Here is a 14,190-nt window from a genome sequence, read left to right as displayed (position 1 = left end):
ATCTGTTTATAAAACATTTTAAATAAAAAAAAACTTAATATTTTGTTTTAAATGTTGTTTGAACTGTCACTTTATTTTGTAAAATTTAAGTGAATACATAAATGGATGGTTGAGCCTTTACTATGTATTCTCTTTTTATTTTATGTATTTATTTATTTTATTTATTTATTAAAAGAAAACAACAGCCATTACAACAAAAAAATAAATATTTACTAATAAACCAAAATTATAGGCCAATTATAGTTTTCTATACATTACTAAATACAATGTCAAATAAAGAAGAAAAAAAGCGTACATTGAAATAGCCACTCCGCATCATTTTACACGTAAAAAATAAATAAAATATAACAATAATAATAAATTAATACAAAAAATAAAATGAAAAAGTTTTTTGTTTTATAAGTATAAGCAAAAAAATATATATAAATAGGGGCTAGATTTCTTATTGTATATGCGCTCTGTAGCTGCAAGACATGCTGTAATCTAGCTCCTGTATATCATAATTGGAGACGAGGAACAAGAATCCCAACCGTCCATGCGCTCTGTAGCTGCAAGACGTGGTGGGATATTTATTTATTGTACCAGCGCCCTTGAGGTGATTTTCACAAAAACGGCGCTATAAAAATTATCCACATATATACATAAGCATTGTGACCTGTACACTGTACAACTTGTTTGTATTTGAAATGTTTTGTTTTGTTGCAGGCGCGTGCCACGCTACTGGAACGCACGCTTTCTGCGCGTGCCCCGCGCGCTTCACTGGACGCCGCTGCGAGGAAATTCTGTGCGCTGGACCCGACTGTTCCTCTCACAGTAAATATACTTCAGTATTATTCATATTTGAAGTATCGACTTTGAGGTCAAACGTTTGCTTACCATGCAAGAGGTCTCCAAGAAAATTTGGAATGCTTTTGTTCTATGCGATAGAGCTAAAGGGCTTCTCTTTAAGCTAGCCGGACCGAAGCGAGGGATTCGAATCCCCCATAGACCGATTCGGTCAATTTCACTTTATGCACATAAGCATTCGGCAAAGTAACAAAAATGAATAAAATACACGAATGAGTAAAATATGTGTATGCGAAAACATGAATAAATTATTGCACGGTCATAAACACTTCCAACATTTTATTCTCCTGACGCCATATACAAATAGGCGCTGGGGTCGTTTGGTCCCCCCGTTCGGATCATGTGTAATTTTTGGATGCTTAGTGAGGGAAAGGTTAAGCAATAGCAAATTATTCCTCTATGGTAACAACATTTTATTTCTGTATTTTTTTATTTACAATCTATTTATTATATCTTCTGTAGACGACGAAGATATGGCTCGGGACGGAAACTGCAAGCCCGGGACGTCTGACCCGAAGCGCTCCTGCAGGAATGGAGGAAACTGCACCTTGGTTGGAGATGTGGACATGCTCTGCCGCTGTCCACCGCAATGGGGAGGATTCTACTGTGGAGTAAGTACAATGTTGTCTTACCATGGGCTTTGTCATCCGGAAAACAACAAATTTAGCATCGTTGTTTTAATGAAATCCCCGTAATGTCAGTCTTTCTGTCTGTGTCCAGGCGGATGAGGAATACATTTCTGTATGTGAAATAGAACCAGATCCCTGGACGAGTGTTGCCGACGCGATGGCTACTCAGATAAAAATCCTGGAGAAGGAAATCAAGTAGGAATAAATCAGCCTTGTAGTGTAGTGGCTAGCGTATTCCCGTACCAAAATTGATGTTTCGCATTCCATTCCTGGCAGAATCAACGTGAAATATTTGTTTGAAATGTGGTTTAACACTGCACTATTTAACTTCCTTGGAGCGTAAGTTCCAATGTAGTGCCTTATGCACCATTTGCAGCTGCAACTCTCGTAACTGTGAAAGTTTTTACGGGACATACAGTTAAAAAAGATGGCGGATTGGCGGCCTCCGTGGTGTAGTGGTCAAGACGCTTGACTCACACACGGAAGGTTTCGGGTTCGATTCCTGGTGAGAACACAAAAACTAAAAGTGATTTTTCTTAAGCCTGGGTGTTCTGTGATGTAATTCATCACTGTAATTGGGCCTCCTGGCCTGTTGTGGTGCAAAAAATTGTTTAAAAAAAAAGGGTAAACCCATACATGAAATTTGCTACCGAACTTTGATGTCTTAGTTGAGGTTTTACTATTGCTCTCCATCATCAGGTCGACAATGAGGAAGTTACCAAATGAAGAACAAGAAGGAACTTAGCAAAAATTATCATCGCTATGATTGTTTTAAAGTTTCGTAATTTTGAAAATCCCTACTTTGAAATTACACATCTGAACAGTGAAACATAACTGACAAGAAGCAATAAAAACATGGGTTAAACTAACGTTTATTGTAGAAACGACAGTTTATTTATTTTTCTTACATTCAAAAGTTGAACCCCGTACAATTATAATCTGTTGCTGTTGCATTAATAATTGTCCATGGTTGCTACAACAACAAAACAATGCTATAATTCATTGTATATTGCAAACACACGGCCACATAAACCTGTGACGTTGCAAAGCAGTTAATTTGTTTTCTTCGTACATTGGTGAGAAACTTCCCGAATGGCCTGGCCGTTCAATTGAATGCTGGCATTTAACGAACTGCCTAGCCGCCCAATTGTGTGGCTGATTTATCTGTTTGGCGGCGACATATTCACATAATATAATATTCCCTCAGTGGAGTGATTCGCGCAAAACGAACATTTTTCTTTATTTGCTTTCTATAAGTCACACGAATCTCGCTGTTTCCCTACAGCAGACGGATTTCCAAGCGATGATAATGATTCTATGGTTCTGTGCGTGATCAACATTACAATTTCCAGGACTACATCGGTCACGACAACCCCTGCACCGGGTACTGCAAGAACAACGCCATCTGCCAAGTGGAGACGCTGGGCAGCCCCGTCTGCCACTGCATGGACGGCTGGACGGGGGAAATGTGCGGGGAGAAGGACCGCATCAACAAGGGGACGTGCACGCAGGATGCCAACGGGAACCTCCAGTGCTCGTGAGTGGGAATGTTTAAGACCTTTTTGCTCTAACAAACTAATAGACCAATGGAGGACAAGATGCATTACTTTGCTGCAAACCAATCCCCAGGATTGAAACTGCAAAGAAGAAGACATATTCTAGTTATTAAAGTCCTTCAAATATAGCTTGATTAAAATGACAGCTGCCAAACTAATGTCAATAGTGATGGGGAATTACTGATCACTTATCATGTACCGATCAAATCGATTTTATCAGTTTTTTCTTGCAAACATGAAACTCTGTTTCCGAAAATTGATATAAAAATGCAAAAACAAGGCTATTATAGTGTGCGTAAGACAATTATTCACCAAAAAATAAGACATTTATACTTTTTTCATGAACAATGTGAATGAACAAAATGAATTATTTTTTTATTAAATCAATTTACATTGATTGATTTGTCCCATCTCTAACGTTTGTGCAAAATGTTGTAACCTTGTCAGTACGTCATTAATAATTAGGTTTTAGTTTTTTTTTTACTTTTAAAGCTGATTTTATATAATTATTTTGATTTATATATCAAGCATTGTATTAAAAATATAAATTAACATGCCAGATACTAATGATTTTTCGTGTGTCAATATAAACACTCCTTAGACGTTACTACTACAAAGTTATGTCGTCACTTTTGCTGACAACAGTCATTCTAATCAAGCTATATTTTAAGGACTATAGATACAATGTGTACTGGCTACAACACATCACCGGAAAGTGAGAGTTAATATTTCATTCTATTGAACTCATTCTAGAGAAAAAAAAGTCAATAATATCTCAAAAATTGAAAAAAATGCAATGATTCCTTCTGTGCCGTGTACCCTTCAAATTTTGGAGTGTGTCCCTCATTGACCAAACGGGCACTGATCGCTTTCCCAGGAAGGAGTTGTAATTAATTATTTTGCGTCTGTTTGTTCTTCAGGTGCATGGGAGGCTGGGGAGGTCCCCTCTGCGACAAGAACCCGCAGGAAATGGCGCTCGAACACTCCCGCAAGGTGTGGACCGGAGTGGGAATCTCCGTTCTGCTCCTCATGCTGATAGCGGGCCTCGTTGCCGCACTGGTCGTCATATATCGAAGAAGAGGGTGAGCTAATTATTTATTTGCATTGTCATGAACGTAAAGGCTCGTTACCTTGCGCATCTGACTGACTGACGCACTAACTAGATGCTAGATAAAGAAATCAATCTTAGGCTTGAGGTGGCAGTACAGGAAAAATTAAACATTGCAGATTAAACGACCTTTACCATTAATTAATTAGCCGCTGATGTAATTGTGGACAAAGAACTAAAACTTTAAAAAATTGTAGTAAACATGGACACAATACGAGAAATTTATTTATTTATATATACGCCCAACGGGCATTTTTAAAGACGTATTTATACATAGAAAATTATTATAAAGGAAAGTAGAAGGACACAATGGTATATAGTAGACTCGGTGGGAGTGAAAGCAGGAGAGAGGTGTTTATAATTGAATTTGATTCAGTGATCGTTTGAATGAAGACAACTTGTTATCATAGAAATCAACACTGGTATGTTTGACGGCAAGAATTCTGCGCATAGGGGAATGAAAACCATAGTTAGTTCTATGGTTATCGGTATGAAAGTGTAAGTTTTGTCTGAGGTTTCTAGTTAGGATATTTAATTTGATTGAGCTCAGTAGTTCAGGCGCATCAAAGAGTGAGTTGAGAATTTTAAATAGGACTAGAAGGTCGGATTTATTTCGACGGTCTTGAAGAGAAGATATATTTTAGCTAGTTTCTAACTCGTTATACGTATATTGGTCTCTGGATAAGCCCAACCTCCAGCCCATCTTTCTCAAAAATCGATATCGGAACAATATCATATAAAGCGTTCTAAAACGACAAGGACAGTCGAAATTACACAATAAACTACCAGACAACCTTGAACAAAAGATGTTAAAAATATCATCATTAAGAATAGAATGTAAATTTTAATTTAAACGCTAGGCGAAGGTGCCTTCATCATCATCATTCCCTTTTAGGACCTAATGGTGCATGGGGCACTGCATTGGCTGACCAATTGCAGCATATCTAGATCATTTTTATTACACGAGAGTAAGATGATTAGTCTTACGCTTCAGGTGCTAGTCCAGAGACTTTGAAATATTCTAGTGTAAAAGTCAATTCTTTAAAAATTTAACCTTTTAACTAATATTTCAATTTTGGTGACCATTTTCTACGAGTTGTAAATAACTCCCTATTAGAAAATGGAAATCAAGTTGGGCTAGAGTGGGGTTCGAACCTCGGACCTCTGATCCGTGAGTCCGCAACCTAAGCCACGGGACCACAACCCGATTTTGTAGTCAACCATGTCGGGAATCGAACCCGAGACCTCTTGCATGGTAGGCAAATGCGCTTACCACTGCAGACAGACGACGAAGTGCCTTACCTTTGTGTAACAGATGATCGAACTATGCTGCATTTGGCTAATTAGCACAGTGCCCAATGCATCATTGGGTGTGGAAAGGGGAATGATGATGATCTGTCGATTGCTCTATTTTTATGTTCTCTATAACATCAACACTCATGATGGACGCTGTACTACTATCCAAAAAGAGTGCGGCCGACATATGGCATAATTACCTAGAAAAACTCACTGTGCAGGAACTTCAATATTTTTTGTCAGCCAGTTATCAAAATAATTATATATCTTGTACTATTCATGTTCATTTAATTTATATTGTTCACGCTTTCTTTATGGATACCACAGTGGCCCCCAAAGGTATGTATTTAACAATTTATTTTATTCATTTTGTATAATAAGGCATGAAAAAATGTTTATATTGTCGCCGTTCAGTCCAAATTCACTAACGCTAAAATGACAGTTTTTAAATAAATATGTCATTCGAAGCGTAAAATTATGTTCTTTAAGAGACAAACGCCACCAAGGTAACTGAGCTAGAAAAATGTTGTGTCCATCTAAATGAGTTTTTTTTTACTAGGTGACTTGTTGAAATTATTTTCAACCATAATATTATAACAATTATTTATAATCTTTTCACTAACTCGTAGCTTGCATTGTCCAGATTATAAACCAAGATATTTTTTTATGTATCAGAACGAAAAAGTTATCAATGGAATTGATTTAAAATATATTAATGAATTATGTTGTGTACACGAAACGTCCAGTACACAAAAATCTGATTTTTCCTTGGTCTCCAAACTTTCAAATTGTGATTTCTCAAAATGTTGTTTTTTGGGTTAGTGACATTTGAATAAACGGCGACGATATATACCTTCTCACTAGAATAATCTGTTCAGAGGAAGTTATATTATTTTTGTTGCTTTTAAAAAAAAATCTTTTGTTGCATTCAGGGTATGCTCAGCCATCAAAATCATGTCTCTCATTTAGGAAATGATGGCTAAAGCCATCAGGCCAAATGAATTGTAAGAGGAGATATTGTGTCCCTATAAAAAACAGTCATCAACAAAAATGTCCCAGTATGCTAGTCAAACAAGATTTATTTCAAACCGTCAACCTCAGTCCAATCGGAAGTAAAATATGATTTTAAAAATATACAACAATGTACACAATATTTAGAATAATACTCACTATTACATAGAGTAAAACACAGACAAAAAGAATAATTATTTTAAAAATCATTATTATTTTTTTAAAGCCAAATACATATATTTCAATTTTAGTGGCCATTTTCATGAGTTGCAAATAACTCACTATTCAAAAATGGGAATCAAGCTGCGGTAGAGTGGAGTGCGAACCTCGGACCTTTGATTCGCGAGTCCACGATACTAGCCACAGGAGCATAAGCCGATTACGCGTCTGTCATCGCAGCGACTCTTTCATGAAGCTTATATAAAGTTTTGTGAGGGTTTTTCCACTCTTTCTCCTTCACAGTAGGTCACAGTAGGTTACATAACCTGCCACAACATTTCTACTACGACTACCACCTTTTAAAACCTTTCGTGTTGTAATTAATATTAACTTCGAAACGCAAACGACAGTCAGAACAAGCAAACATCAACTCTCGGCATGGCGGGAGGAGCAGTGGACGGGGAACTTTAGTTCTTGTAAAATTCAGAAATGTCTTCTACTATAATATATTGTATGATTCATTTTCTCTTAATTGTAAAAAACCATTTTAGAAAATGGAAAACTAATTGTGGCAAATCAGTGTTCGAGCCTCGAACATCTGGCCCGGCTCGTGAGTCCGCGACACTTCTACAGTACCACAGCCAATCTCTATTTTGCCATAGAAGTGATTGTCTTACTTTGTTATAGAAGCAAATCCTTCAGCCACTCTCGACTCCAAGACAATGTAGAGATCAACAACCCCATGTATCTACAAGGCGGACCAGAGGATGACATAGAGCCGTTGGATCGATCTTACGTCGTCGATTCTGATAAGGTAATTTTTTTAATGTTATCCAAATTGAACAACTATACGATAAAATGGTACAAAAAAGCAGTTTTAGAAGGGAAATTTCAGATTTGGGGCTGCATTCTTGAATTTCGTAAATTTTTATATGAGGCAATGTGAAACGGGACAAAATCTGCCTTTATATTGATTCCTACAGTTACACTTATTCTTATTCTCAGTGGTGGGGGTCGGTGCTATGTAATCTCCTTATGTCACTGTGACCTGTGAAGATCTATTGTGACGGGTTCCCGTGAATAGTTCTCGCGCTCCGAGCCCAGGGCCTATAAAGAGCTCGGCCACTGTGTGGATGGCGAGAGTTTACATTTTGTTAAATCTTCCCCTCCAAGCCCAGATCCGTAAAGTATCAGGCTATTAGGCAGGGAGCGAGATCTTTAGCATCCTCAGGTTCAACCAGTGGTCCCCCGGGGATGAGGCTCCTTTTATAATACCAAGCATCACACTCGCATAGGAATGTGCAATGCAGAACCTACATCTAGAAGTTTCGGAAAGGTTCATTCTAGCAAGGTTCAAACCCTCACTTGATTTTGGCTGAGCTTTATTAGGTTGAAGGCAAACCTTTGCAATACCCTTTATTTATTTACTAAGGAAATCATACAGTCTTTATTTAAATACAAGGTACAAAAGAACAATTTAAAAAAGTAAGACCAATTTCAGATTTCACATTAATTTATTATGAATGCAGGAGGAGAGGGGAAAAAATAATTGAATTCTAAAAATATTAAATAAAAAGTACATAAAAGGGAGAAGACATTGTAATAGCTCCATCTCTACTTTCCTCCCCTCTCTCTCTCTCCGCTTCCATGAACATTTATATTTCTCAGTAAAAATTCACAACCAATCAATAATAAATTAGATGCAGGTGGTAGTAATATACGTATATATGAATAAGTATAAATTGCGAGTTGAAATTAGAAGTTAAAATTAAAATGAAATCATTCAATCTTTTATCAGTTCCTTCGCATGGTGCTGACCAGGTACTTTTTGCCAAAGCATTACGCTCTGCTTCCTGGCCCATGACCTAAGCTCGTTACGAGGAGCACATTCGGGCAACCCGCAGTAAGGCTCAGGGCCTATCGGGGCTGTCTCGGCTTCCAGCCTTGCCAATTCATCAGCTGCCTCGTTACCGTCGATGTTTGAGTGTCCAGGTGCCCAAATTAATGTCACACTGTTACACTCACGGACACAATTAAGCGCCCGTAACAGTTACACTTGGTACTCATCTTTTCTACGGCTTCCCATGTTGGCAAACAAACACAGAAATATAGTTTTATTTCATTTATCCTTCATCATCATCCTCCCTATTTGTCTTCAACACCTTATGAATTATTGTCTACCTCTTCCGACACATCGCCGTCTGCATCACTCCAACCACTGATGTCCCTGTGGCAGTCTTGATTTGGTCAGTCTATCTAGTGGGGGATCTTCTTCTCCATCTACTTCCTTCAATCCTCTCACAGCCGTTAATTTTTCAAGACTGTTATTGTCTCTTCTGACTATGTGTCTGACAAACTGGAGAACACGCTTCAAACAGATAAACAGATGGAAGATTGCCTGTTATCTACATTCAACACTTTTAATATGGAAATATTTTTCTGCCTGCGGGTCCAGGGAATTTGAAGTATATGTCTCCAGCACCACATTTCAAAGGCATCTCCCTGCCCCATGCAACAGTATTGGTTGAGTATCTCCGACAGCATCAGCAAATATTGTTTTATCTCCCGGCTTCCAGAACCAACAGGAAGGCAGTCAGGCAGCTGAACACGATCAATTTGGAGCTTGACATCTTTCACATGGGTGAAACTATGTTTACAAGACAAATGCTCCTTGCTACTGGAGAGTATTTTGCCTTATATACAATAGTATGAAAAATAAATGCTCGTCACGCAATGTTTTATTTTGACTTTAAAATTGTTTCCAGAACAACGGGCACTACGCGAACCCCGTGTACGACATGTACACGGCTCCAAACTCCTCAGGCGGAGTGCCCCTCGTCGGAATATCTACTCCCAGGAGTGCAGGATCCGAAGAGAGAGCTGGTCTCCTGCAGAACGAACAAGACGGGGATCCACTCTCGTAATTGTCACAAAGTAACCGCCGCCAAACCACAGGTACAGAGGTGATTTTCACTAAAATGGCGCTATATAAATTATCCATCTACAACAACAACTCTTGCAAATTTATTTAATATACCGAATTGTGACAACATTGGTGTGTATATTCAAAATGTATACATTTTTAATTGTTTCATATATTTTAGAGTAGTTTTGACATGAAAAACATTTCCCAATGCAATTTTGAATATCACTAAACTTCCTCATTTATATTTACCCATTTAGTGTTCTAACTAATTATTAATTTCGTTATTATTTTATCTTATTTTATTTTATTTGGGAAATCAACAGTTCTACATACATATTTTTAGTAAACAAACAGATATAGTGTATAAACTCAGAATTAATAACAGATTTTCACATAGTATTCAAAGTTAGTAAAGAAAATATATTACATATCAAATAAATACATACAATTTATACATATAAAAATGTTATTTTCATGTACTCAATAATCAAAGAATTTTTAAATATTTATTTTAAGAAAATTAAGTTACTGTAAATTGGGCGGGATTGGGACAAGAATGATGAAGAGAGGATAAGGAGGGGAAGGGAGTTGTACATATTTATTATTATAATGTCTACTAAGTTACATAATGCATTTTTAGTGTATATTTTAAATCTGACAGAGTGATGTTTGTGTAATCTATATTTTTAAATTTTGTATTGTACATTGAAAAAGTCCTACGAAAAAAAGCATTTTTAACATACGAGACAATGTTTTACTTATTGGTACATGAAACAGGTGGTACCGTCTACAAATCCTGGCTGGCACATGTTTTGTTATTAAACCAAGCAGCTCTGTACAGTCAACCATTCCTGTCATAATTTTGTAAAGCAGCAGTTGGTCCGCACACACTCTGCGGTATTGTAGAGTAATGATTCCATGGAAGGTGGAGGCAGTGAGAGTAGATACATAAGAAATACCGGTTACCAAATATCAATAATAATACACTAGGTGTACAGTGTACATGGTTAGTTAACATTATACATTGCTGTGTGCATCTAGTTAATATTCACTGAACTAGCACCAATCACTTTCTCGGGAAGGCCATTCCATTTCTCCACAACTCGGTTTGTCAGGAAGTTCTTCTCGGCGTTGGATGAGAAGGAGGTAGTGTTTAATTTCAATGAATGACCTCTGAGATGGTGGGTTTCATTCATAGTGAACATCGATTTCAACTTGGGTACATTATATCGCTCAGTTAGGATTTTGAACATTTCAATCGAGTCACCACGCTGCCTCCGCTCTTCCAGTGAACTTAACCCGAGCTCCCTTAAGCCGTCCTCGTATGATTTATTTCTTAGAGAAACTACCATTTTAGTTGCTCTTCTCTGGACTTTCTTCAACAACTCGTATGTCTTTTTTAAAATATCGACTCCAGAATTGGTAGGCATACTCCAGGAGTGGACGAACATATGTTTTTCATAAATTTTGAGGAACAAATCTTGGGTGATGTGAGCGAAATGTAATGCTTTATAAATTATTCAAATTTGTGATTGTTCTAGAATCTTCCGGATCTGTGGACGTTGCGGCGGTGGCAAACGCGTAAAAGGACTGGAAATATTTTTATAATTGTCGTAATGTTTTTAGTATTATTAACCTATGTGATAAAGAGATCAAGTTATAACATTAAGCGACTAACGATTCAAATGCGTTGGTGGCGTTTTATTTTGTGGTGTTAAACAACTCCTTTCAAAGTACTCAAGTTATACTGTTTTTTTTCCGGCAGCCATATCTTCCTCTGTTCAAAACATTGGCTTAGGTTCCACATTTATTTTTATGTAAAAATATCTTTACTTTTTTGGTATTCAGAATTTAAATATTTCATTCTAATATATTTTTACAGTCTTTAAATCCAACGTTTTTAATCTTAACCTTATTAGTTTGAGGACTAAAAATTGTTTCAAAAAATACTAACAGTCAAATAGCCAATTTTAGTACATAAATAATTATCTTATTTCATATTCTCAAATATGTAATTAGTTTTTGTTGACTTTGACTCAGTTTTATATGTTACATTTCTTTAATATACCGTATTTTTTGTTGTTCAGAAAGTTATAGTATCTAACTTCTTTGTTGTTGAATGAGAACCTAACTTAATTGTTATTCAAAAAATATGAAGTACCTAACTTCTTTTTTGTTTAAAAAGTATAAAGTACCTTACTTCCTTGTTGTTCAAAAAGTTGTAGTACCTAACTTCTTTGTTGTTCAAAAAGTAACTACCTAACATAATTGTTATTAAAAAAGTATGAAGTATACAACTTCTTTGTTGTTCAAAAAGTTATAGTACCTAACTTCTTTGTTGTTCAAAGGGTTATAAAGTACCACACTTCTTTGTTCATATTATGATATGTATAATTTCACTTCATCAAAATGGAAGACTAACAATTTATATTTTATCAAGTCCTCAAAAGTCATTAAAAAAATGTTTGAATAATTCAGAATATATTTATATATATAGGACTAACTCCTGTGACCTTTACATTATGTGACAAAATTAAATACACTTTGTTTTATGCCACTGATTACATTTGTTTTACAAAAGGACTTTAAACCAATTGAGTTTTCTCAATAACATTTTGATGTATTGTTCCACTCAAATTATTGATTGTGCTTTATTCCAATATGGTGTGCAGTAGTCTCCAATAATAATGTGTTTTGTGTCACTTTTTTATAAATATAATATTAATTTTTGACTATTTTATGTGACGCGTTTCACTAAACGCGGTTTTAGCTAAAATAAATATACATATATTTTTGAAAGAAATTATTATAAGTGGTTTTAAACAAAGTATGTGGTTCAACGATTCAAAACAACAATTTTAATCAAAGAATCTGATCAAGTGGTTATAAAACACAGAAGACAATTTGGTGTTTTATGTGAATAGAAATGCAATTCATTGGTTAACTAAAACTTAAAATGTTTAAGTATTTGATTTAGTCGTTTGAAACAATGCGTTGATTCAATGAATTACAGCAAATAATGTGATTCAATCTTTTTAAACAAGGAATGCAATCATTGGGTATCGAAGAAATAATGCAATTCTGTGGAATTTCAACACAGAATAAATCAATAAAAACAATGTGATTCAGTGGATAAAAACAAACAATGCGATTCAGTGGAATAAAATACAAAATGCAAAAAATTGCAACCACCCGAGTGGTTTGTAATAATAATCGTTTTTTGGTGGTTCAAAACAAAGAATGCACTTCAGTAGTTTAAAACAAAGTGTGAGATTAAACTATTTACAAACGATGTATTTTTGGTGCGATGTTTCTATTAGGGATTGATGCGAGGAAGAGTGGAGTGGATAATGGGCTGTACTTTAGTTTGCCAAAGACTTAGGTTCAATTAAAAATGTACGGCCGGCTCAGTTCAATTGGAAAATGTGAACTGAACCGCGCCTGGGTGTGACATGGATTAATTCGTCGGTCCGAACATAAAATAAATTAGATTATAATATGCGAAAGAATTGCGTATGATTAAGTACTAATTCTTAGGGTAAGATCTATTGTAAGTTTCTTTACATTGTTTATTAATAATATTTTTTTATAGAATTTTTACTCCTTGTACTTTTGATACATTTATTTTACATAACTCTTTATGTATTTTTACTTTTTTATATTGATGTCAAATAGACAGCTATTTTGTATTGTGTTTATCATACTAAACTTGTATAATTAGTTGTGTTACACTTTTTTTTTCATTTATAACTGTTGTATTTTTTAATTATTATTAATTTCCCCATATATTATAATGTTTTTCCGTTTCTGAAAGGCATTTAAACGGGGAGTCGAGGAGACGATTTATAATCAGAAAAAAGACATTTGTCCTGACCTAACTGACTGTTCGTCGGCAGCTCGTGTCAGAGCTGCGCACAATACGCAGAAGCTGACAGCCGACAGAGGTGCCTGGTGGCTCTTTGTGGACACCATATGCTTCAAATAGGGAGCTGACATGGAATGACGACGATGAACCTAACATAACCTTACTTAACCCTCGTGAGATAGTGGTATATTTTTAAAATTGATTATCTCTTATTTGCACCCGGTGGTGCATAGGGTACTGCATTTAAAAATCAAATGCAGCGTATCTTGATCATCTATTTACAAGAAGGTAAGGTGATCAGTCTTACGCTTCCAGGCGGACTTATCTACTCTCAATTTCCTTTTACAGAATTTTTACTTGAGTGCAGCCATTTAATCTAAAATTCTCATCCAGGGTTCTGGTTCTATTTCACACACATAACTGTTCCCATTGTGCGTGCATATTTTGGTGTTTCAATGTGCATATTTTTGCATTTTTATATTGCACATTATCCGATGCCTAATTAACAATATTTCAATCAAAGGCATTTCAACAATGTTTTGAGTATGTTGAAATGATTGTAGGACACGCTGTAAAAATTGGAGCATTTATTAATTGTACGGCGAAGTTTCTCAAAAACATTCAAAAAAATTTATAAAATTGGTTTTAATATTAATCAACTGCTTTGAACTACATCACAAGTTGATGTTTAAACATACGCAGAACAGTGTAACAGTGAACAGAACGACAGGTCATAAGCCCTATAAATGGCTACTACTACCATCACGCCATTTCTCCGTAGGGGTAGGCAGAGA

At 35.9% G+C, this 14,190-nt stretch overlaps 1 protein-coding gene across 1 annotated transcript in view; it reads left to right on the top strand.

The window, feature by feature from the left end:
- Positions 1-14,184, top strand: part of LOC148271272 (uncharacterized) — a 41,528-nt gene extending 27,344 nt beyond the window's left edge. Inside the window, exons 7-13 of the mRNA XM_088241589.1 lie at positions 706-813; positions 1,309-1,457; positions 2,828-3,012; positions 3,952-4,113; positions 7,293-7,419; positions 9,371-9,560; positions 11,073-14,184. Coding sequence (XP_088097715.1) covers positions 706-813; positions 1,309-1,457; positions 2,828-3,012; positions 3,952-4,113; positions 7,293-7,419; positions 9,371-9,529 — 890 coding nt within the window. The 3' untranslated portion in view covers positions 9,530-9,560; positions 11,073-14,184. The remainder of the gene's footprint in view (positions 1-705; positions 814-1,308; positions 1,458-2,827; positions 3,013-3,951; positions 4,114-7,292; positions 7,420-9,370; positions 9,561-11,072) is intronic.
- Positions 14,185-14,190: the final 6 nt, after the last annotated feature.

The sequence above is a fragment of the Micrasema longulum genome, unplaced genomic scaffold (genome assembly GCF_059751315.1).
Source record: "Micrasema longulum isolate JH-2025_06_02 unplaced genomic scaffold, ASM5975131v1 h1tg002980l, whole genome shotgun sequence".
Lineage (NCBI taxonomy): Eukaryota > Metazoa > Arthropoda > Insecta > Trichoptera > Brachycentridae > Micrasema > Micrasema longulum.
This window is presented reverse-complemented; position numbering and strand designations above follow the sequence as displayed.